This window comes from Cetorhinus maximus, unplaced genomic scaffold, assembly GCF_964194155.1.
Source record: "Cetorhinus maximus unplaced genomic scaffold, sCetMax3.hap1.1 HAP1_SCAFFOLD_294, whole genome shotgun sequence".
Taxonomy (NCBI): domain Eukaryota; kingdom Metazoa; phylum Chordata; class Chondrichthyes; order Lamniformes; family Cetorhinidae; genus Cetorhinus; species Cetorhinus maximus.
In genome coordinates this window covers 459,230-482,329 of record NW_027596249.1, presented here as the reverse complement: position 1 = coordinate 482,329, position 23,100 = coordinate 459,230, and the positions used below count along the sequence as shown (strand labels likewise).

General features: G+C 53.8%; 1 protein-coding gene across 1 annotated transcript; it reads right to left on the bottom strand.

The window, feature by feature from the left end:
- Positions 1–3,539: 3,539 nt before the first annotated feature.
- Positions 3,540–22,272, bottom strand: LOC144673121 (cathepsin L-like). The gene is made up of 12 exons (XM_078535106.1): positions 22,154–22,272; positions 20,293–20,442; positions 17,758–17,818; positions 17,105–17,215; positions 14,401–14,567; positions 12,577–12,673; positions 12,374–12,454; positions 11,339–11,461; positions 9,734–9,798; positions 8,575–8,665; positions 6,092–6,150; positions 3,540–4,180 (listed from the first exon to the last, which is right to left on the bottom strand). Exons 2-12 carry the CDS (start codon positions 20,392–20,394, stop codon positions 4,106–4,108), a joined length of 1,032 nt encoding a protein of 343 aa, XP_078391232.1. The 5' UTR covers positions 20,395–20,442; positions 22,154–22,272; the 3' UTR covers positions 3,540–4,105.
- Positions 22,273–23,100: the final 828 nt, after the last annotated feature.

The following is a 23,100-nucleotide window of genomic DNA, read 5'->3' as shown; positions in this document are numbered from 1 at the left end:
CCCCTCTCTCAATTTATAGCCATTCAGATAATAATCTGCCTTCCTGTTTTTGCTACCAAAGTGGATAACCTGACATTTATCCACATGATACTGCATCTGCCATGCATTTGCCCACTCACTCAGCTTGTCCAAATCACACTGAAGCATCTCTGCATCCTCCTCACAGCTCACCCTCCCACCCAGCTTTGTGTCATAAACCCCACCCTAGGAATCAGCCCAGTGAACCTTCTCTGAACTGTTCCTAACGCGTTGGTATCCTTTCTTAAATAGGGAGACCAAAACTGTGCACTGTGCTCCAGGTGTGTACCCCCCGCACCCTCCCCCTTTGCGTTCTCGGTGAAATTTCTGACCTGTCGGGCAGTTCCCCGGACGGCCTTCACAGCATTTGCCCCGTGCGAGAGCTTCAGTGCTCGTGGTCCTCCTGCCCCTCTGACCCCGGCAGCGCTCAGCGTGCCATTCACACTGGTCCATTCACACTCGCTGGAGCGTAAAGGGTTCATAGCCACCGTGCTAATGGCTGAGGGGCATCAGCGGTGGTGGCAAAGATCGCATGACTCTGGGACTCGGGGCGCTGGGGGGGAGGGTAGTTCCTGCCCCATCTTGCGCGGGTCGACAAGTCACCACGGCAACCCCCTGAAGCAGGACCAGGCCTGGCATGGGGGATTAAACACCAGCAGAGGGTGTTTGGCACCACTGAAGGACGAGCTCTTGCCCACACAACCACTGGCCCGTTACGGCCCACCTCAGCGGGGGGTTTGTCCCGGGCGTGGGGGAGGGGTGGGGTGGCCGTTTTCTTATTTAAAAAAAAATTCATACGGGGGATGTGGCTTGGCCAACACTTATTGCCCATCCCGAGTTGCCCCTTGAGGAGGGGGGGGGGTGGCGCTGAGCTTGGCAGTGCCACCTACACGGGCCAATCGCACACGGACAAAACCACGGGTTACGCGCACACGCCTCGGTTCAGTTTTGTTCAGAGAGAATACAGAAACGTTCAACTCTCCCCGCTGTTTTATGGCTCCATTTGAAGGGTCTATTGTTAAGTATTATTGTAGTAATTTAACTGGCGCCTTTATCCACGATGGTGATGAATGCTAATTGGAAGGTGCGACTGTCGTAGGCCGACATTTTTAGAGATCTTGCTGTGGGCCGGGTGACATCGAGGAACAGGCCGGATTCGGCCCACAGGCCGAAGGGTCCTCAGCTCCGGCTTAGGGCTGCCAGCGGCTCTCACAGGCCGGGGTATATCGTCCCTCCTGGGCGCTGGCACAAACAGAGCACTGGTGCGCTGCCACTGAAAAAGGACGTTCAACGGAAAGGGAGTAACTCCGGAAATGTGGGCTCGCTCTCCAAGAGCCCCGATAAGGCCGATCTTTACTCCCCCCACCCACCCTCGACCCCATCCCCATAGCAGGAATCCCGCCCGTCGCAAGTTTATTCTCTGGGACGCCATCGTCTTTGTCAAGCGCGTTCTTTACATCAATACCACGAGGTGGTTCCTCTTCGGGCGTTACACCCGGGAGAACCACAGGCCTGGATTTTCCGGTCGGCGGGCGGGTGGGCGGGCCCGGGAACGGTCGGGGAACCGACTGTCGCCCGCGATCGGGCCCCCGGCCGCGATTTCACGGCAGGCTGGCCAATTAACGGGCAGCCATCTTGAATCGCGCGCTGCGGGGGTGGGGGCGCGGGAGGAGCGCGAGCGCTGAAGTTCGCGCATGCGCACAACGAAAGCTACGCTGAGGCGCAGAGTCGCCTCAGGGAGCTGGTCGTTTATAAAATAAAAATAAATAAAGATATTAAAAATAACGAAAACGTGTCCCGTCATGCGACTTGGTCACATGAGCAGGGACATGTTAAATAGGAGTATTAAAAGGTTTTTTTGTGAAAAAGAAATCGCCGCTTGAAACCTCATCCCGACCGCGGATGAGGTGTCGCCAAAGATGCAAAGGCCGCTTGGCCTTTTCGCCCGCCTGCCCGCCAACCAAACGGCTGGACGGGCAGCGAAAAATTCCAGCCAATTGGTTAATTAAGGGCTGGATGCGAGAGGATTCTCCAGACCATCCTGCGTCTTGCTTGCGTTGGGTTCCTCTGACATGGAACAGAAAACCCAACCCTGTATATACTTTAAAAATTTGGTTCTTATTGGTATTTCTCATTTTTAAAATGGGCTTATCTGCCAAGCAAAGGCAATTATTGATGGTTGACCAGCTGCCTGGAAACTATCCCCCAGTGGCCTCCAGGACAAAAGCATTCTCTTCGCAGTCTCAGGAATGTCGCACCTCCTTATACCTAAGGAGCTCCTATCACACCCCATGGGACGGTACAGACCAAGTTCACCAGGAGCTAGAGGAAGGCCATTTACATTTGATAAGCCGACCTTGCGAGTGGAGTCCATGGGTCTGTTGAGACAATGGCTTCCCAAACACCAGGCCCCCCCATCAGCAATAGCATCCCTCTCAACCCATAATGGCTGAGACAGGATCAGCCCTGAAAGCAAAGGCAAATTCCAGAAGCTGCCACAAACATCCTTTGCAGAACTCACAGTGGAGAGGGGAAGTGACATGATCCAAGATTCTGGACTTTTTGACCTGCGCAGTCAGTCTGCTGTTTAACATCCAACTGGCAAGGAATGCAGTGTAATGCTCTGTCCAGTTGGGTCCACCAGCCCTTCTAACCTGACTCTACTGCAAGGTTTAGTATCACCGCCTGCAGAACGGACGCCATCTCTGCCTGCCTACGTCGCGTTGGGATGTCAAAAGCGAAAAAGAAAATCTTACAAGACATGTCTCCAGTCAGCCAACCACTGAAGGCCTACGTGGAAGGCTTCTTCACTGGACTCTGACATTGGGAGTCTGGAACCCACATTTGGAGTGGTTTATATATAGAATAACAGATACCCGGGAGTGAGTTACAGACTGGAATCTAATCGAGGGGTTCAGGGTGGTTTATATAGAGAATAACAGATACCCGGGAGTGAGTTACAGACTGGAATCTAATCGAGGGGTTCAGGGTGGTTTATATAGAGAATAACAGATACCCGGGAGTGAGTTACAGACTGGAATCTAATCGAGGGGTTCGGGGGGGTTTATATATAGAATAACAGATACCTGGGAGTGAGTTACAGACTGGAATCTGATCGAGGGGTTCGGGTGGTTTATATATAGAATAACATATACCCGGGAGTGAGTTACAGACTGGAATCTGATCGAGGGGTTCGGGTGGTTTATATATTGAATAACACATACCCGGGAGTGAGTTACAGACTGGAATCTGATCGAGGGGTTCGGGTGGTTTATATATAGAATAACAGATACCCGAGAATGAGTTACAGACTGGAATCTAAGCGATGAGTTTGACACAGAAACAGGCCGTTCGGCCCACCTGCTCCGTGCTGGTGTTAATGCTCCATTCGAGCCTCCTCTCACCCTCTCTTCATCTCACCCCATCATTCCCCCTTTCTAAGACTTAGCAGGGCAATAGGCTGGGCCAGAGGCTGATTGGGTTCCCCGGAGACAGTGATAACAAAATAACTCAAGTTACTGGGATGTTCATGTTGCTTTATTAAACTATCGCAAAAGCTGAAAACCACATCTGTTTGAGATACAGTCGAGTTAAATTGGACAACAGCAATACAATGGACCAATCCCTTCCAATCAGGTAGAATTCCAATCAAACAATCACTTCCCATTGGCCAGAATTACAAGTTGCCCCTGATTGGTTGGTTAAAAAATGATTCTCAAAATCACACGATCGTTTTTCTTCAACATTTCTGCTTTGTTTTTACCCGGAACCAGTTGCCGATTGGATCCGAAATGGGGCCTTGCGACTTGTACATGAATCGGGCGTTTAGAGAGTGCCTGATACCGGTGTAACATCTGGTACTGAGCGGGTCAGGGAATGGCACTGGAATTGGGAAGTGCGATCGGCATCGCCAAGGGGCGGGGGGTGTTGGGGGGTGGGGGGTGGGGGTGGGGGTGGGGGTGGGGGTCTAGGACGATCCCCTTTTGAGCACCGAAGCTGCGTTAAGCTGCGAATCTGAGCTCCCTCCTCCTGAAGGGCTGCGTGCGGTGGAACTGCCCGTGTCTCTCCGTGCGATTTGCCAGCTCTTCTAATTTAAGACAGCGGTGGCGGGGAACCTGCTGACTCCGCAAGCGTTCTCTCCGCGGTAGAGACGGAAGTATCCCTGTGGGATAAATGGTGGGAAAAAAAAAATGACTTCCATGAAGTTGTTTTACCCACATGGGAGTGGAGAGATCCCCCATTGGTGAATGGGCAATGATGTGTTCATATATAATGTATATATACCGGAACGGAGAGAGAGACACGTGAGGGGAGAAAGATACAGAGGGAGAGGAAGAGAGACAGGGAGAGGGAGTGACAGAGAGAGAGAGAGAGAGAGAGAGAGAGGGGTTTGGGAGGGGGAGAGAGAGTGAGAACACTATAATCTTACTCTCATTGGCCAGGATTTCAATGGACCCCGTCCATCCCATTGGCCAGAATTCCAACGATCCAATTCCTTCCCAACGACTCTTATTGGATAGATTCTAATGGAACAATCCCTTTTCCCATTTTCCCCCTGTGTTTTGGGATCCAGTCAGCGGGATTCCCAAAGACCTATGGGGTTGTTCATAGTGGCACCGTGACCAACTGTGCTCCCATCATCGGAGCCACACACAAATCAACGGGAATGATCCCAATCTCTCACTCGGAACCACATCGCCATCCAAGTCAGTGCTGGTGGCCCTGCGAGTAGTCACTGCTTTGCCCCCCCCCAACTCCACCCCACCACAGCGTGGGCTGTCTCCTTGGAAACCAGAACGCTCCTCGATAACCCGGCAAAATTTCCCCAGATTTCAGGGAAGTAAATTTGCAGGGGGAAAGCGGATAAATCCAGTGGGGCCAATTGGATAGCTCCCTCAGAGCTGACACAGGCACAATAACGCTCGGCAAAAATTAATCCCGGTCAAAAAGAAGGTCTCAATGAGAAGGATGAACCACCTGCGGTTAACAAAGATGGTCGAGGAGAGCCTTGGAGCATTAGGAGCAAAAGATGGCGGGCTACACAGTGAGTGAGTTCTGTACGCCATGGGGACGAGGTGATGGGGGTACTCTGACAGAGCCCATTGACTTTCAGTTCATCTAGGATGAGTTTGGGGCTAAAATGGTTAGATTACAAGGACAGGACGCACAGATTAGACTTGTATTGCCTCGCGTGTAGAAGATTAATGGGCGATCTGAATTTTAAAGGCTGTGTAGGAACAGAGAGACTTAAACCTTTGAAGGTGGCAGGACAAGTTGTTGACGCTGTTAAGGGCATTATTGTGGACCCTTATATAAAACTCTTCGCTGGAGCATTGTGTTCCACTCCGGGCACCGCACTTTAGGAAGGACGTTAAGGCCCTGGGGGAGGGTGCGGAGGGAGATTTACCCGAATGGGACCAGGGATGAGGGGACTTCAGTTAATGTGGCGAGACTGGAGAAGCTGGGGTTGTTCTCCTTAGAGCAGAGAAGGTTAAGGGGGAGATTTAATCGAGGCGTTTAACATCATGAGGGGGTTTGGACAGAGTAAATCAAGAGAAAGTGTTCCCAGCGGCAGGAGGGTCGGGATCCAGGGGGACGCAATTGTGGTTAATCGGCAAAAGAACCAGAGGGTGGGAGATGAGGAGAATTTTTTTTACACAGCGAGTGGTTGTGATCTGGAAGGCGCTGCCTGAAAGGGTGGCGGAAGCAGATTTAATAGGGACTTTCTAAAGGGGATTAGATAAATACATGAAGGGGAAAACTTTGCAGAGGTGTAGTGGAAAGAGCAGGAGGAGTGGGGCTAATTGGAAAGCTCCTTCAAAGAGGCGGCACAGGTACGATGGGCTGAATGGCCTCCTTCTGTGCTTCATATGATTCTATCTAATTGAGGTTTTTAAGATGAGTAGCCATTTCAAAACTGAGGCAGGTACATTTTTGTTGGGAAAGGGGATTAAGGGTGATGGAACCAAGGATGGAGTTAAGTTAAAGATCTGCTGTGAGGAAAATGAATTGTGGAACAGGTTCGAGGGGCAGAATGGCCTCCTCCTTGTCTAATGACTTGGGAAACACTTACCTTCTCTCCCCATCCTTTACCCCAGCTGTTCTTGATGACCCAGTATGGTTTACCTTGTGCTGTAGAAATAAAAGAGCAACACAGAGTGAGTGAAGCACATCTATTTTCTTTGAATTAATACCGTGCTGTCAAATCCTTCGACAGCACCTTCCAAACCCACGACCACTACCACCTAGAAGGACAAGGGCAGCAGACACATGGGGAACACCACCACCTGCAAGTTCCCCTCCGAGCCACTCACCATATATCGGTCGATCCTTCGCTGTTGCTGGGTCAGAGTGTATCCCTCACTCACCTCTGAATCAGAGGGTTGTGGGTTTGAGCATCTCCCCAGACAGCTAACCACTAAATCCAGCTTGGTCATCTGAGGGCCAGTACTTAGGGAGTGCTGCACTGCCAAAGGGCCAGTACTGAGGGAGTGCTGCACTGTCGGAGGGTCAGTACTGAGGGAGCGCTGCACTGTCAAAGGGCCAGGACTGAGGGAGCGCCGCACTGTCGGAGGGGCAGGACTGAGGGAGCGCCGCACTGTCAGAGGGCCAGGACTGAGGGAGCGCCGCACTGTCGGAGGGGCAGTACTGAGGGAGCGCCGCACTGTCGGAGGGGCAGGACTGAGGGAGCGCCGCACTGTCGGAGGGGCAGGACTGAGGGAGCGCCGCACTGTCGGAGGGGCAGGACTGAGGGAGCGCCGCACTGTCGGAGGGGCAGTACTGAGGGAGCGCCGCACTGTCGGAGGGGCAGTACTGAGGGAGCGCCGCACTGTCGGAGGGGCAGTACTGAGGGAGCACCGCACTGTCGGAGGGTCAGTACTGAGGGAGTGCTGCACTGTCGGAGGGTCAGTACTGAGGGAGCGCTGCACTGTCGGAGGGTCAGTACTGAGGGAGTGCCGCACTGTCGGAGGGGCAGTACTGAGATTATCGAGGAAAATAAAAGCCCATGGCACAGTGGATGACATATCAGAATGGATAGAAGACTGGCTAGGTAACGGGAAACAGGGGGTAGATATAAATGCAAGGTGTAATGAGTGGTGTGTCACAGGGATCAGTGCTGGGGCCTCAACTTTTTACAATTGATACAAATGACTTGGATGAAGGGATTGAAGGTATGGTTGCAAAATTTGCTGAGGACTCAAAGACAGGTAAGAGAGTAAGATATGAAAAGGAGACAAAGAGGTTATAACGTGCCACAAATAGGTTAAGTGAGTGGGCAAAGACCTGGCAAATGGAGTATAATGTGGGAAAATGTGAAATTGTTCATTTTGGCAGGAAGAATAAAAGAGAGGCATATTATCTAAATGCTGAGAGATTGCAGAGCTCTGAGATGCAGAGGGATCTGGGTGTCCTAGTGCATGAATCTCAAAAGGTTAGTGTGCAGGTACAGCAGGTAATTAGGGAAGTGAATAGAATGTCATCATTTATTGTGCTGGGAATTGATTACAAAAGTAGGGAGGTTATGCTTCAGTTGTATAGGGCATTGTTGGAGTACGGTGCACAGTATTGGCCTCCTTACCTAAGGAAGGATGTAAATGCGTTGGAAGCAGTTCAGAGAAGGTTTACCAGATTAATACCTGGAGTGGGTGGGTTGTCTCATGAGAAAAGGTTGGACAGGCTAGGCTTGTATCCATTGGAGTATAGAAGAGTAAGAGACGACCTGATTGAAACCTTTAAGATCCTGAGGGGGTCTTGACAGGGTGGATGTGGAGAGGATGTTTCCCTTTGTGGGAGAATCTAAACTAGGGGTCACTGTTTAAACATAAGGGGTCGCCCATTTAAGACTGAGGTGAGGAGAATTTTTCTCTCAGAGGGTCGTGAGTCTTTGGAACTCTCTTCCTCAACAGGCGGTGGAAGCAGAGCCTGAATATTTTTAAGGCAGAGGTAGATGGATTCCTGCGAAGCAAGGGGGTGAAAGGTTATCGGGGGTCGGAGGGAATGTGGGGCTGAGGTTACAATCAGACCAGCCACAATCTCTTTAAATGGCGGAGCAGGCTCGAGGGGCCGAGTGGCCTCACTCCTGCTCCTAATTCATACATTCGTAAGTTAGCACCGAGGGAGCGCTGCACTGTTGGAGGGTCAGCACCGAGGGAGCGCTGTACTGTCGGAGGGTCAGCACCGAGGGAGCGCTGCAGTGTCGGAGGGTCAGCACCGAGGGAGCGTTGCACTGTCGGAGGGTCAGCACCGAGGGAGCGCTGCACTGTCGGAGGGTCAGCACTGAGGGAGCGCTGCACTGTCGGAGGGTCAGCACCGAGGGAGCGCTGCACTGTCGGAGGGTCAGCACCGAGGGAGCGCTGCACTGTCGGAGGTGCCGTATTTCAGATGAGACATTAAACCAAGTTCCCTTCTGCCCTCTCAGATGGATGTAAAAGATCCTACGGCCTCTATTGGAAGAGGAGTGGGCGGATGTTCTCCACGGTTTCCTGGGGCCAATATTTATCCCTCAACATCAGTAAGAATCTGGAAAAGCTTCGGACGTTACAGGGCATCGCTTACCTACTCCGTAGCCTGTAATGAGCGCCACATGGTCCAATCTGTTACAGCTGCAACAACCAATGCGAGGTCGAAGTATCCCCCTCTTGTACACCTGAAGAGAAACAAACAGTGAATGAGATGAGCTGCTGTTGCATTCACTGAGGAGTGGATTTCCGAATGGCCCTTTCATGGGATGTGGCTGTCCCTGGCAACATCTGGCATTTAGTTGTCCAGTCCTAATTGCCCTTGAGGGCATGTTGGCAGGCCGTCTTCTTGAACCACTGCAGCCCATGCAGTTCAACCTTTCCGTAGCAGTTTGGGTACAACCGAGGGGCTTTGCTCAGCCATTTCCCCGAGGGCAGTTAAGAGTCAATCCCCCCCACCCCCTATTGGTGTGGGGCTGGAGTCATGTGTAGGCCAGACCAGTGCCCCTGGGCCTTTGGGTTGCTAGTCCAGTGACATTACCACTACACCAACATCGCCTTGTCATGTATTCTTGTGTGGAGGCGTGATAGGATATTGTTATTTATGCTTCATCCTTGTCACAATCCCAGGGACTGGCAAGACTGAAGCCCCACCGCTTATTACTCTTGGTTTGAACGCCACCCTCTGCAACCTCCTGCCACCAGCAGCCCCCTTCCCCTGCTATGGGATTCACCTGCTTATAGCTCAGGTGCAGAGCACTTATCATACAAAAGTTGCTCCCCCAGCATCTCAGATCCCAGTCTTCAGCCAATTCAATTCACTCCACGTGATATCAGGAAATGGCTGAAGGCACTGGATACTGCCAAGTTCTATGGGCCCTGACAATATTCCCGCAAAACTATTGAGTGCCTGTGTTCCAGAACTTGCTGCGCCCCTAGCCAAGCTGTTCCAGTACATCTGCAACACTGGTGAGGTGAGAGTGACTGCCCTTGACGTCAAGGCCGCATTTGACCGAGTGTGGCATCGAGGAGAACCGGCAAAACTGGAGTCAATGGGAATTAAGGGGGAAAACTCTCCCCTGGTTGGAGTTGAGATCGCTCCCAGCTGGAGGGCAGCAGGCCAGAGAGAGGGAACCAGCCCACCGGCTGGCATGCTTAACCGCTGTTGTGCCCAGTTAGTGGTGACGTGGCACTGGTGGAGCCAGGGAAATGTGCCCATAAAGGAAGGATGGGCAGGAGTGGACAGAAAGTCTTACCTTCAAGGCGCTTGCATTCATGGTGACTACGATTGGGCCTCTATTAGCGATCCATCTTTGCATTTCTGAAACAGAATTTGAGAGAGTGTCAAGAAAAGGCCAAGGTGAGACCATTCAGCCCATCTACCACCCCTCATCCGTGTTGAGAGCTGTGGGATCGTGCTGTGCGCAAACACGGCCTCTGCGTTTCCTACGTCACAACAGTGACCACGCTCCGAATGTCCCTCCTTGACTGTAAAGCGCGTTGGGCTGGGGGTGGGTTGGGGTGAGGGGGGTTTGCAGCGTTGGAGGAGAGCGGGGTGGGGGGGGTGGCGGGTGGGGGGGGCGACTTGAGGCTTTGAAAGGCGCTATAGAAATGCGGGCCTTCAGTCTCGGCTTCTCCTCTCAGGTCAGTTGCCTCTTACCGGGCTGCACATGGTGGTGTTGGTGGTGGGGGGTGTTGGTGGTGGGGGGTGTCGGGGGTGCGGGTGGGGGGTGTCGGGGGTGCGGGTGCCGGGTGGGGGGTGCCGGGGGTCCGGGTGGGGGGTACCGGGGGTCGGGAGGGGGGTGCCGGGGGTCCGGGTGGGGGGTGCCGGGTGTCCGGGTGGGGGGTGCCGGGGGTCGGGTGGGGGGTGCCGGGGGTCAGGGTGGGGGGTGCCGGGGGTGCGGGTGCCGGGTGGGGGGTGCCGGGGGGGCGGGTGCCGGGGGTGCGGGTGCCGGGTGGGGGGTGCCGGGGGTCAGGGTGGGGGGTGCCGGGGGTCAGGGTGGGGGGTGCCGGGGGTCAGGGTGGGGGGTGCCGGGGGTCAGGGTGGGGGTGCCGGGGGTGCGGGTGCCGGGTGGGGGGTGCCGGGGGTCCGGGTGGGGGGTGCCGGGGGTCCGGGTGGGGGGTGCCGGGGGTCCGGGTGGGGGGTGCCGGGGGTCAGGGTGGGGGGTGCCGGGGGTGCGGGTGCCGGGTGGGGGGTGCCGGGGGTCAGGGTGGGGGGTGGGGGGTGCCGGGGGTGCGGGTGCCGGGTGGGGGGTGCCGGGGGGTGCCGGGGGTGCCGGGCGGGGGGTGCCGGGGGTGCCGGGCGGGGGGTGCCGGGGGTGCCGGGCGGGGGCTGCCGGGGGTGCCGGGCGGGGGCTGCCGGGGGTGCCGGGCGGGGGTGCAGGGGGTGCCGGGGGTGCCGGGCGGGGGGTGCGGGGGGTGCCGGGCGGGGGGTGCGGGGGGTGCCGGGGGTGCCGGGCGGGGGGTGCCGGGGGTCCGGGCGGGGGGTGCCGGCGGTCCGGGCGGGGGGTGCCGGCGGTCCGGGCGGGGGGTGCCGGGGGTCCGGGCGGGGGGTGCCGGGGGTCCGGGCGGGGGTGCCGGGGGTCCGGGCGGGGGGTGCCGGCGGTCCGGGCGGGGGGTGCCGGGGGTCCGGGCGGGGGGTGCCGGGGGTCAGGGGCGTGGTGCCGGGGGTCAGGGGCGTGGTGCCGGGGGTCAGGGGCGTGGTGCCGGGGGTCAGGGGCGTGGTGCCGGGGGTCAGGGGCGTGGTGCCGGGGGTCAGGGGCGTGGTGTCGGGGGTCAGGGGTCAGGGGCATGGCGATGAGGAATCTACTTGCGCCTCCCCTTCCTGCCAAAAGTTTGACCTGTCTTGACCGGCAACTCACCAACTTCATGTGATTGGATGAAATGATATGTCCGAAGTTTCGTAACGACTTTGGTGCGTTTGAAATGGCAGGAGCTCTGCTGTACGGCTTTATACCTGTAGTCGTGTGAACTCATTATTCCCCCTGTTGATAAAAGGAGCAGAGCTTTGCTTTAAAATGAGGATAGGCTTCAGCCCAATGACACACATGTTGGCTAGTGTTTAAATCACTCCCTTCATCCCCTCCCTATCTCCATAACCTCCTCCAGCCCCCACAACCCTCCGAGGTCCCTGCCCTCCTCCAACACTTCAACTCTCACATTTTAATCTCACCACCATTGGGCAGCCGTGCCTCCAGCTGCCTGGGGTGGAGGGGGGTGGCGGGGGGCTTATGCTCTGGAAGTCCCTCCCTAAATCTCTCCGCCTCTCTCTCTTTCTCTCACCTCTTTTAAGACGTTTCTTAAAACTGACCTCTTTGACCGCTCGTTTGGTCACCTGACCCTAGAATCTCCTTATGTTCTCACCGGGCCAAAATTTCATTTCATGGTCTCTCTGTGAAGCGCCTTGGGACTGTCCACTATGTTAAAGGCACTATGTGAATGCAAGTTGTTGTTGTTGACCACCACCTTCTCAAGAGCGACGTGGGATGGGCACGAAATGCCCGCCTTGCCCAGTGACAGCTCCTCAGAATCAACAGGGAAAAGCGAGAAAGAGTCCAGAGTTTGCTGGGGCAATAAGGGTGGGGTTCGTGGCAGTAATTACACATTAAATGCACTGCAGTAAAGTTAGGGCTGGTGCTTAACGGCGTAAGGAACCTTTTTAAGGAGGGGCATTATGTTCTTGCACTGCCGCTCAACCTCTCCGGCCCAGAAAGGGAACAATTTAGACTGGGGCGTCTTATTCCCTCAGTTTGCGAATTGTTTTTGGAGGCCGTTTTTAAGTTGAAAAATTGACATTTCTTCTTGTCCCTCCTCCTGTCTGTATCTTTCATTCTCTCCCTCGTAATCCAACCTTCCTCTCCTCCCTTGATTTCCCTTTCTGCGCCCAATTTCCTTACCTAAACGGCAAATGGAGTTGAAAGCGTTGAACGGGTAACCTCCTTTGCAGCCCTTGTCCCAGTGGTCACAATCCATCAGCTCTGAAATCAATTAAGGACACGTTCAGACTCCAACCACGATGAGGAACAGCAAAGAAACAGGGGCAAACAGAATTCAAGAACAATAGTAGAGGCCTGAGGCCAGGGAAACTAACTCCCATTACCTTGCTCTGACAGTGTCCTCAGTATCTTTGTTTTTATGTACACCAGTGTCTCAATATTGGCCACAGACCCAAAAGCCCAGCAGCTTCCACACCGTCTCTGCAGGCCAAGGAGAGATCATTAGTTGTTGGTTTGTTTGGCGAGTGGATTGCTATTCACCACCTCCTGACGACGCCTGCAAGGCCCCTAGAGCTCGACAAGGCACTGAGGTCTCGCAGCACACCCACCTCTTCGCCCTCCGCCACACCCGAGTCCCTCCGAGATCACTGTGCCCTCCCCGCCCCCCCCTCCCCGCCCCAACGCAACGACCCTCACGCCTTTTAATCGCTCCACGAATGGCGGCCTAGCCTTCAGCCCCCTCGCGCCCTGAGCTCTGGAACTCTCTCCCGAAAGCATGCTCTTCTCTTCATCCCTTAAGGTGCCCCCCAAAACCAAAACCGAACCCGCGGACCCTAAAATCGCCTCATGTGGCTTGGGGCCAAAAGTCGCCTCGCGCTAGTCCGGTGAAGCACCTGGGGAGGTTTTACTATGTTAAAGGCGCTATGTAAATGCAGCTATTCTGATCGAAGATTGAGGCAGGCATAACCATTAAACGAAAAGTAGGGGAGTGTCAAAAATTTGGCAGAAATTATCAACTTAATTCTTAAATACACAGATGGATTACAAAACAACCAGAGTGGGAAATGAAACAATAAAGGAGGGAGTGTTTGTTGGGGACGGTGTAGAGGGAGCTTTACTCTGTGTCTAACCCCGTGCTGTACCTGTCCTGGGAGTGTTTGATGGTGCAGTACAGAGGGAGCTTTACTCTGTATCTAACCCCGCGCTGTACCTGTCCTGGGAGTGTTTGATGGGGACGGTGTAGAGGGACCTTTACTCTGTATCTAACCCCGTGCTGTACCTGCCCTGGGATTGTTTGATGGTGCAGTATAGAGTGAGCTTTACTCTGTATCTAACCCCGTGCTGTACCTGTCCTGGGAGTGTTTGATGGTGCAGTACAGAGGGAGCTTTACTGTGTATCTAACCCCGTGCTGTACCTGTCCTGGGAGTGTTTGATGGGGACAGTGTAGAGGGAGCTTTACTCTGTATCTAACCCCGTGCTGTACCTGCCCTGGGAGTGTTTGACGGGGACAGTGTAGAGGGAGCTTTACTCTGTAAATAACCCCGTGCTGTACCTGCCCTGGGAGTGTTTGATGGGGACAGTGTAGAGGGAGCTTTACTCTGTATCTAACCCCGTGCTGTACCTGCCCTGGGAGTGTTTGATGGTGCAGTATAGAGTGAGCTTTACTCTGTATCTAACCCCGTGCTGTACCTGTCCTGGGAGTGTTTGATGGGGACGGTGTAGAGAGAGCTTTACTCTGTATCTAACCCCGTGCCGTACCTGCCCTGGGATTGTTTGATGGTGCAGTATAGAGTGAGCTTTACTCTGTATCTAACCCCGTGCTGTACCTGCCCTGGGAGTGTTTGATGGGGACAGTGTAGAGGGAGCTTTACTCTGTATCTAACCCCGTGCTGTACCTGCCCTGGGAGTGTTTGATGGGGACAGTGTAGAGGGAGCCTTACTCTGTAAATAACCCCGTGCTGTACCTGCCCTGGGAGTGTTTGATGTGGACAGTGTAGAGGGAGCTTTACTCTGTATCTAACCCCGTGCTGTACCTGCCCTGGGAGTGTTTGATGGGGACAGTGTAGAGGGAGCTTTACTCTGTATCTAACCCCGTGCTGTACCTGTCCTTGGAGTGTTTGATCGGGTCAGTGTAGAGGGAGCTTTACTCTGTATCTAACCCCGTGCTGTACCTGTCCTGGTAGTTTTGGATGGGCACCGAGTATACCTGATCTTTCACACAGGTCACTGCTCCCTTGTTCCTCCAATCAAAGCATCTGGGCATAGACACGTTTGTCAGTGGCTCCGCTACCTCTGCTGAAAGCATCTCCTCTGGCCAAGTGTCGTTGTTATTACTGATCACTGGGTTGAGGTAAAAACTACCAAATTCTTCATCTGTGAAAAGAAAAGCAATTGAAGCAACTGTGCAACCAGTCTCCAGACAGCTCATTGTGCCAGCCAGGAGTGAAGCTCATGTCTCCAGGGCTGGGGAGAAGCTGAACGATACATGGGGAGCAGTTCAGTTAATGCGGAGAGACTGGAGAAGCCGGGAATGTTCTCCTGAGAGCAGAGAAGGTTAAGGGGGGGATTTAATCGAGGTGTGCATAATCATGAGGGGTTTGGATCGAGTAAATATGGAGAAACTGTTCCCAGTGGCAGGGAGGGTCGGTAACCAGAGGGGACACAGATTGAAGAGAATCGGTTAAAGAACCAGAGGTGGAGGAGATGAGGAGAATATTTTATTTACACAGCGAGTTGTTGTGACCTGGAAGGCGCTGCCTGAAAGGGCGGCGGAAGCAGATTCAATAGGAACTTTCCAAAGGGAAATTGGATAAATACTTGAAGGAGAGAAATTTGCAGGGATACGGGGAAAGATGGTGGTTTGGGGGAGGACAGGACTAATTGGATACTCTTTTGAAGGACCAGTACAGAGGTGATGGGCTGAATGGCCTCCTGTGCTATTAAAATGCCCCAATCTCCAACATCGGGTCTTTCACGTTAGTGCTATGTTAGGACCGGGGCTGCAGTTTTGGAGGAGCTGTAGTTTACCCAGAGTGGTGGATGATGTACCTCTCTGAGATCTCCCCATCTCCCCCTCTTCCCCACCTCAGCAGCATCTGCTCTGGGTTTGGGAGATGGGCTGCTCACTGCAGACACAGACCGACTCCCAAGATCCCTTCCCCCATCCCTTTCAGCTGCTTCGTCGTCACCTGCAGCCCCTGCTGGAGCTGGTCAGCAGGGGAACGGTGGGGTTAGGGGGTCATGTCACTGGGCCTGTAACCCAGACCGGACTAATGGTCTTGGAGGCAGGTTCAAATCCCCACATGGCTGCTGGTGGAGTTTAAATTGGAGGAATTCATCAAATCTGGAATCTCAGTAATAATAACGTTCATCGATTGTTGTAAAAACTCATCTGCCTCAGTGATGCCCCTTTAGGGAAGGAAATCTGCTGTCCTTACCCGGTCTGGGCCTACACATGACTCCAGACCCACAGCGATGTGGTTGTCTCTTACCTGCCCCCTGGAATGGCCGAGCGAGACACTCAGTTATTCCAAACGGCGACAGGAGAGTTGAACAAGGACACTGAAGGCAATAATCTACACAACACAAAATACAGGGGTCCAAGGAGGCTGCTCACACCCACTGAACAAGGGCATTTAGGGATGGGCAATAAACGCTGACCTCGCCAGCGACACCCACATCCCGTGAAAGAATAAAGGAAGGCAAAAAAGCCTCAGTTCCATAAATGGAAGCTGTGAACAGCTGCCTGTACAGCGGGGACTGGTGTCTGTGATGAAGAATTAGTTGAAACCTGACCTGCATTTGGCTACTTTGCTGCTGAGCTCAGTGGGGTAGCGCAGCCAACTTGACGTTAGAAGGATGTGGGTTCGAGTCCCACAACAGAGACTCGCACCCACTACCAGGTCGGCACTCCCAGTGCCAGTACTGAGGGAGTACTGCGCTGTCGGAGGGTCAGTACTGAGGGAGTGCTGCACCGTCAGAGGGTCAGTATTGAGGGAGTGCTGCACTGTCGGAGGGTCAGTGCTGAGGGAGTTGCTGCATTGTCGGAGGGTCAGTACTGAGGGAGTGCTGCATTGTCGGAGGGTCAGTACTGAGGGAGTTGCTGCATTGTCAGAGGGTCGGTACTGAGGGATCTCTGCATTGTTGGAGGGTCAGGACTGAGGGAGTGCCGCTCACCACCACCTTCAAGGGGTAATTAGGGATGGGCAATAAATGCTGGCCCAGCCAGCGACACCCACACCCCATTAAGGAATTTTTAAAAGGTCTTTCTTGTATAGAAACCGGTGTGAGATTTTATCATGTGGTTACGCTGCAGTCGGTGCCTCTCACACTGTGAGATTGTTACTGTCCTCTCCCGGCAGGGGAGGGATCGGACTGAGGGACATTCCCACGGATATGGGACAATCCCAATGACCCCCCGTGCAAGGGGAGAGAATTCCTGCTTTTTCACATCAAGTGTGAACGGCTGAGATGGAAATATTCAGGATTAAATTGGACGGTGGGGGGGTTGATGGGACAAGGGGATGTCGGGTTAGTGTAACAGGGGGGCTCAGTGTGATTAGAACGATTTGCTTGGCTGGGCAGTAAATGCCAACACAGAGTGGATGGGCTGAATGGCCTAGTTTCCATATTGTAACATTGATGTGTATCTCTATTTATAACCTTTTCTCTTCAGGGAATGTCCCTCCGCTCCATACGGAAGACCGGACTGTTGTACGTTAGTTGGCTTCTCAGCCAATATAGCCCATCGCCAGTCTTGGCTGGGCCTCTGAACACAGGCTGGTAACCCCATCCCAGTCGGCGTGCCCCAGTATCACACATGGCGCTGGCCTCACCCAGCATGGCACCTGGGGCAGAGAACCCTCCACAAAAGCCCTCCCGCCGTCTTCCCCTGCCAGTCGCTCGCTTACCTGACATGTCGCTGAACTTGGTGATTCCGTAGATGGCAGTGCCTATGTCCTGCTCCTGCATCCGTTTGGCTGTCTTGAGATTTTCCACGAAGATCTGGAACCTTTTCTCCTCTTTAACCGAGCAAAATTCAAGAGAAAACGTGTCAGCGTTGGACAGGGCCGGATTCACTTGACGGTTTGGCCGGAACCGTGAGGGGCACCATCGGGATCTGGTTGTGCACCTCACCCTCAACCCTCCACTTTGATTTCATGATCCTCCCCGCCCACTGTTGCCCTGCTCCCTCCCCTGAGGGAATGTCGGGAGTGGGGTATTCTTAGAGACTCACAACCGCCCTCCAACTCCCCACTCCGACGCTCCGCGATGTGGGAGCCCTGGCTGTCAGGGACCAAGGGGGTAACGTCAAGCTGAGCGAGGCCCAGTGGCCTTTCCCAGTGCACATTCCGACTCTCCCCGGCAGGGATCCCGAATTGGGGGTGGGGACAAACGCTGGGTGATTTTTGAAGCTCCCTATCCCAGGCTCAGTCAGGCCTGCAATGGCTGCCGCTGTCTCGGATTGTCTGGGATCAGTTCATTCAGCGGAGGAGAGGGATCAGACTTCGGCCTTCCTGGGCAATGGGGACAGACGACCGAATAGTGTGGACACGTCTCTTACCTTCCGCCTGGTCATAGTCCTTCTTGTACTGCACTTTAAAGTCCTCGAACTTGGACCGCAGCTGCGATTGGAGGAATGAAATAAAATACAATCAGTTTACAGTCAGAGAATCTGCCCTTCCCCTCGTTTGGAAGCGACTGTAAATTTCCTGTCCAGTCCCCTCGGGTTATTTTCTGTTAACCTGGTGATGGGTGTTTGATATTCAGGGGAGATCAGACTATTTGACGGGTGCTGGGTTACTAGATGAGAGAGAGAGGGCTAAAATTAACAAGTGTCAAGCTAGCACGGTCTGGCGGGCCGAATGGCCTGTTTCCGTTCTGTACCTACCCTTAGCAAGAGCGCGGCCCGAGGCATCTAAAAAAAACGAGGGGGCCGCATTCGACTAGCGCCTCTCACCGTCTCGAGGGCGTCGCTTAACGGAGAGTGACGCACTCCGTGAAATCTGGGCGCCGTCGCCAGGGCGGGAGACGTGGCGGCCCAGCCGGGCACAGCAAGATCCCGCAGGCCTGCAAGGTGAGAAGGGAACGGCGGGCGTCTCCTCGGGTGACATAGGCGGAGGGGCTTACAGCGAAACAGTGCCGCTGACGGAGAGCGGAAAAGTTTCCTTCCGGGGTCTCGCCTCGAAGATCCTCTGCGCCCCAGAGCCAGCGGAACTTTTCCCCGACGGAGAGAGCGGGGAGATCTCACCGGGAAAAGGCAGTCAGTGGAGGATAGTAATCTGTTGCTAAAAACGCTCATGAAATCGAGCCCGCACCCACCCCTACGACCTCATCAACGGTGTGGTCTATGGGAGCGATTGGTGAGGGAAAACCACACAATGGCCTCCAATTCTGGACTAGTGCCATCACAGGATGTGGCCTAGTTACTGCTGCTCTCCCAGTTGTGGCCTTGGGGTCTATTTCGTTGAAAGGCTTTATGAGTAGGGGTGGGGAGCATGGAGTATAAAAGCAAGGAGGCTATGTTGGGACTGTTTTCTTCAGAGAAGAGAAGGTTGAGAGGAGTTTTGATAGAGGGTTCTTGTTGGAAGAACCACACCTTCCCGAATTGGATTTTTCGGTTAAAAATTTGGAGGATGTTGCATTGTTTGGACCTTTGTATGCTGACCTGGAGATTTTTTTATTTACAAATAGCTCATAAGTTCACCTATGGGCTGGGAAAAATAATTCATTCTTCAAGAAATCACCGGACCAGTGCGCTACCTGAAAGGGGGAAGATCTTTGATTTGATCTGCAATCACTTTAATGGACGGGGTGGGGGTGGGGGTGAAAATAACTGAAAAAAGGCACAGGCTAGTGACTTGCTGGAAATCACATGACAGAGGCAAGCTTTAGGCTTTTGAGACTGTTGTTTTCGAACTGAGTCTTTTTTGAGGGAATAAGCCAAGAAGGAAGGCTATTCTAATGTACTATCTCTGCCTTGCCTGAAATTCTGTGTGTGGTTATCCACCTATAGCCAGAAAACCCTCATCAGAGTGTGATTTGTCTGCACTTGGAAACCTGCAAAGCTGGGTCAGAGAATTGATAATTTTTTACATGCCGAAGCTCCATTAGTGAGAAACTCCAGACATCTACTAGACCAGCAGCCTGTCTTCACACGAGGGAGCTCCAGACTGACAGCATCCTTTATCCTTTTCTTATATAGCTCTTTTTTTCTAACTGCCCATCACTGCAGAGACTACTTGTGTGTCCTCTGTTCACCTTTGTGTGTGTGTGTGTGTGTGTGTGTATACGCGCACTCACACTGGGGTATTTTTAAGAAGAGATAGGTATTTTTACCAACTGCGCACTCCTCCCATCCCGGTTGAAACATGCTCATAATCAGGAGGGGTCTGGATGGAGTGGATACGGAGAAATTATTCCCACTCGTGGAAAGGGTCAAGAACGAAGGGGGCACAGATTTAAGGTGATTGGCAAAAGAAGCAATGGAGATGTGAGGGGGAACTTTCTCACGCAGCGAGAGGCTAGGCTCCAGGATGCGCTGCCCGAGAGTGTGGCGGAGGCAGGTTCAATCGAGGCGTTCAAAAGGGAATTGGATTGTTATCCGGAAAAAGGGAGGATGTGCGGGGTTACGGGGAGAAGGCAGGGAAGTGTCAGGAGCAGACACGTTGGGCCAAATGGCCTCCTTCTGTGCTGTAACCCATTCCGAGATCTATCACACCCACTCGAGGGGGCTGACAGGGCAAGCGGATTGGCCCCTGCTGCATTCCCGTTAAGGGGTGCTGGCTAGGCCGAAGCCTGGCTTTCCTGGCTTGGCAACCGGGCCTCAAACAGGCATTAGGCCTCTAAATTAAGGCCCCTAAATTTCATATGCTAAGGGCATGAGGCCGGTTGAAGGTGTGGGCACCGCAAATCGATTTCTTGGCCTTTACCAAAATTGCCAGCGTGCCCTTCATGCCCATAACTAATCGTAGAGTCATTACAGGGCCCAGGGAGGCTCTCTGGCCTGTCGGGTCCTTATCACCTTTTCCACCCCCTCCCCTCCGAGCTGTTTAGCGCCCTTTCTCGAATTTCCTGTTGGGTCAGTGCGAACACTTACTTCAGATTCATCTTCGATATCAATGTCATTCTCCTCAACATCAGTCTCCGCGTGCAGGAGGCTGAAGGAGAGGGCGAGGCAGATTACAGCCACTCGGAACATCGTATGAGGGGATGTGAGGTTCACACCAAGGCAACGTAAGAGGAAAACCTGGCAGGGGAAGAGGAAACAGAAGATATCTTAGTAAACGCAGAGACCCGGCCTCCTGCAGTGAGATCAGCCCCAATTTAAGATTCTTGAATTCTCAAAGGTTCCACTGTGATGTGACTCAGTGGATCTCACACTCTGACTCGCTCCCGCTCTCTCTCTCTCTCTCTCTCTCCCTGACTCAGTGTGTCGTGGAAGGTCACATTCCAGAGACTTGAGTCCAAAATCGAGGCTGGCACATCCAGGGCAGTCCTGAGAGTGCCCTGCAGGGACAGTAGTGAGGGCGTGCTGTGAAACGGTCAGTACTGAGGGAGTGCTGCACTGCACGAAGGTTAGGACTGAGGGAATGCTGCACTGTCGGAATGTCAGTAACCGAGGGCTCAGGTACTGGCCCTTCGACAGTGCAGCACTCCCTCAGTACTGATGCTCCAACAGTGCAGCACTCCCTCAATACTGACACTCCGAAGGTGCAGCACTCCCTCAGCACTGACCCTCTGACAGTGCAGCACTCCCTCAATACTGACACTCCGAAGGTGCAGCACTCCCTCAGCACTGACCCTCTGACAGTGCAATCTTCCCTCAGCACTGACCCTCTGACAGTGCAATCTTCCCTCAGTACTGACCCTCCAACAATGCAGCACCCCCTCAGTACTGACCCTCTGGCAGTGCAGCTCTCCCTCAGTACTGACCATCCGACTGCAGCACTCCCTCAGTACTGACCTTCTGACAGTGCAGCACTCCCTCAGTACTGACCTTCTGACAGTGCAGCACTCCCTCAGTACTGACCTTCTGACAGTGCAGCACTCCCTCAGTACTGACCTTCTGACAGTGCAGCACTCCCTCAGTACTGACCTTCTGACAGTGCAGCACTCCCTCAGTACTGACCTTCTGACAGTGCAGCACTCCCTCAGTACTGACCTTCTGACAGTGCAGCACTCCCTCAGTACTGACCTTCTGACAGTGCAGCACTCCCTCAGTACTGACCTTCTGACAGTGCAGCACTCCCTCAGTACTGACCTTCTGACAGTGTAGCACTCCCTCAGTACTGACCTTCTGACAGTGCAGCACTCCCACAGTACTGACCTTCTGACAGTGCAGCACTCCCTCAGTACTGACCTTCTGACAGTGCAGCACTCCCTCAGTACTGACCCTCTGACAGTGCAGCACTCCCTCAGTACTGACCTTCTGACAGTGCCATAGGGCATCAAGTCATTCCCCACCCCCCTGCCCCATGTTGGTCACTTACCCACTCGGTCCGTCAGTCAGATACCGGCAGCTGGAACTGACTGGGTCCTTTATACTTTAATGAGGACACTCCTCCTCCATCCCTCACCATCCCCTTCAGCCCCGTGACCAATAGGGAACTGAAGACACAGACGGTGATCAAATCATCGAACACCCAATAAAAAACAGGCATTGTCTTTCCAAATTGGCTTCATCAGTTCAACAAAAAAAAGGTGCAAACTCCTTCCTCATTTTTTAATCTATCATCTCTCGGTGCTCCTGTGATTGTGACACTCTTTCCCCTCAGAAACCCCACAATGGAAGCCAGTGGAAGTTAAATTTTAATCCTTTACCAGCAACTTTACCTCTGATAAGCCCAGGATCGCCAAAGACAAACTAACAATTCACTCTATAAAAGAGGGAACCTGCATTTCTATAACGCCTTTCACTCCTCAGCACGTCCCAAAGAGCTTCACAGCCAATGAGGTACTTTTTTGAAGTGTAGTCACTGATGTCACAAAGGAAACGTGGCAGCCATTTTTCACAGAGCAAGATCCCACAGTCCGCAATGTGTTAATGAGCTGGAAGTTGGTCGATGGATAAATATTGTTCATAACCTAAGCGAGAATTCCTCAGTTTTTCCATGAAGCCAAGACTGTGGATCATTCACAATCTTAAGAGAGGGTAGGAGGGAATATGACTTAAAGTCTCATCTGAAGTTAGCATCTCCAACAGTGCAGCACTCCCTCAGTACTGACCCTCCGACAGTGCAGCACTCCCTCAGTACTGACCCTCCAACAGTGCAGCACTCCCTCAGTGCTGACCCTCCGACAGTGCAGCGCTCCCTAAGTACTGACCCCCCGACAGTGCAGCGCTCCCTCAGTACTGACCCTCCGACAGAGCAGCACTCCCTCAGTACTGACCCTCCGACAGAGCGGCACTCCCTCAGTACTGACCCTCTGACAGTGCAGCACTCCCTCAGCACTGACCCTCTGACAGTGCAGTACTCCCTCAGTACTGACCCTCCGACAGTGCAGCACTCCCTCAGTACTGACCCTCCGACAGTGCAGCACTCCCTCAGTACTGACCCTCCGACAGTGCAGCACTCCCTCAGTACTGACCCTCCGACAGTGCAGCACTCCCTCAGTACTGACCCTCCGACAGTGCGGCACTCCCTCAGTACTGACCCTCCGACAGTGCGGCACTCCCTCAGTACTGACCCTCCGACAGTGCGGCACTCCCTCAGTACTGACCCTCCGACAGTGCGGCACTCCCTCAGTACTGACCCTCCGACAGTGCGGCACTCCCTCAGTACTGACCCTCCGACAGTGCGGCACTCCCTCTGTACTGACCCTCTGACAGTGCGGCACTCCCTCAGTACTGACCCTCTGACAGTGCGGCACTCCCTCAGTACTGACCCTCCGACAGTGCGGCACT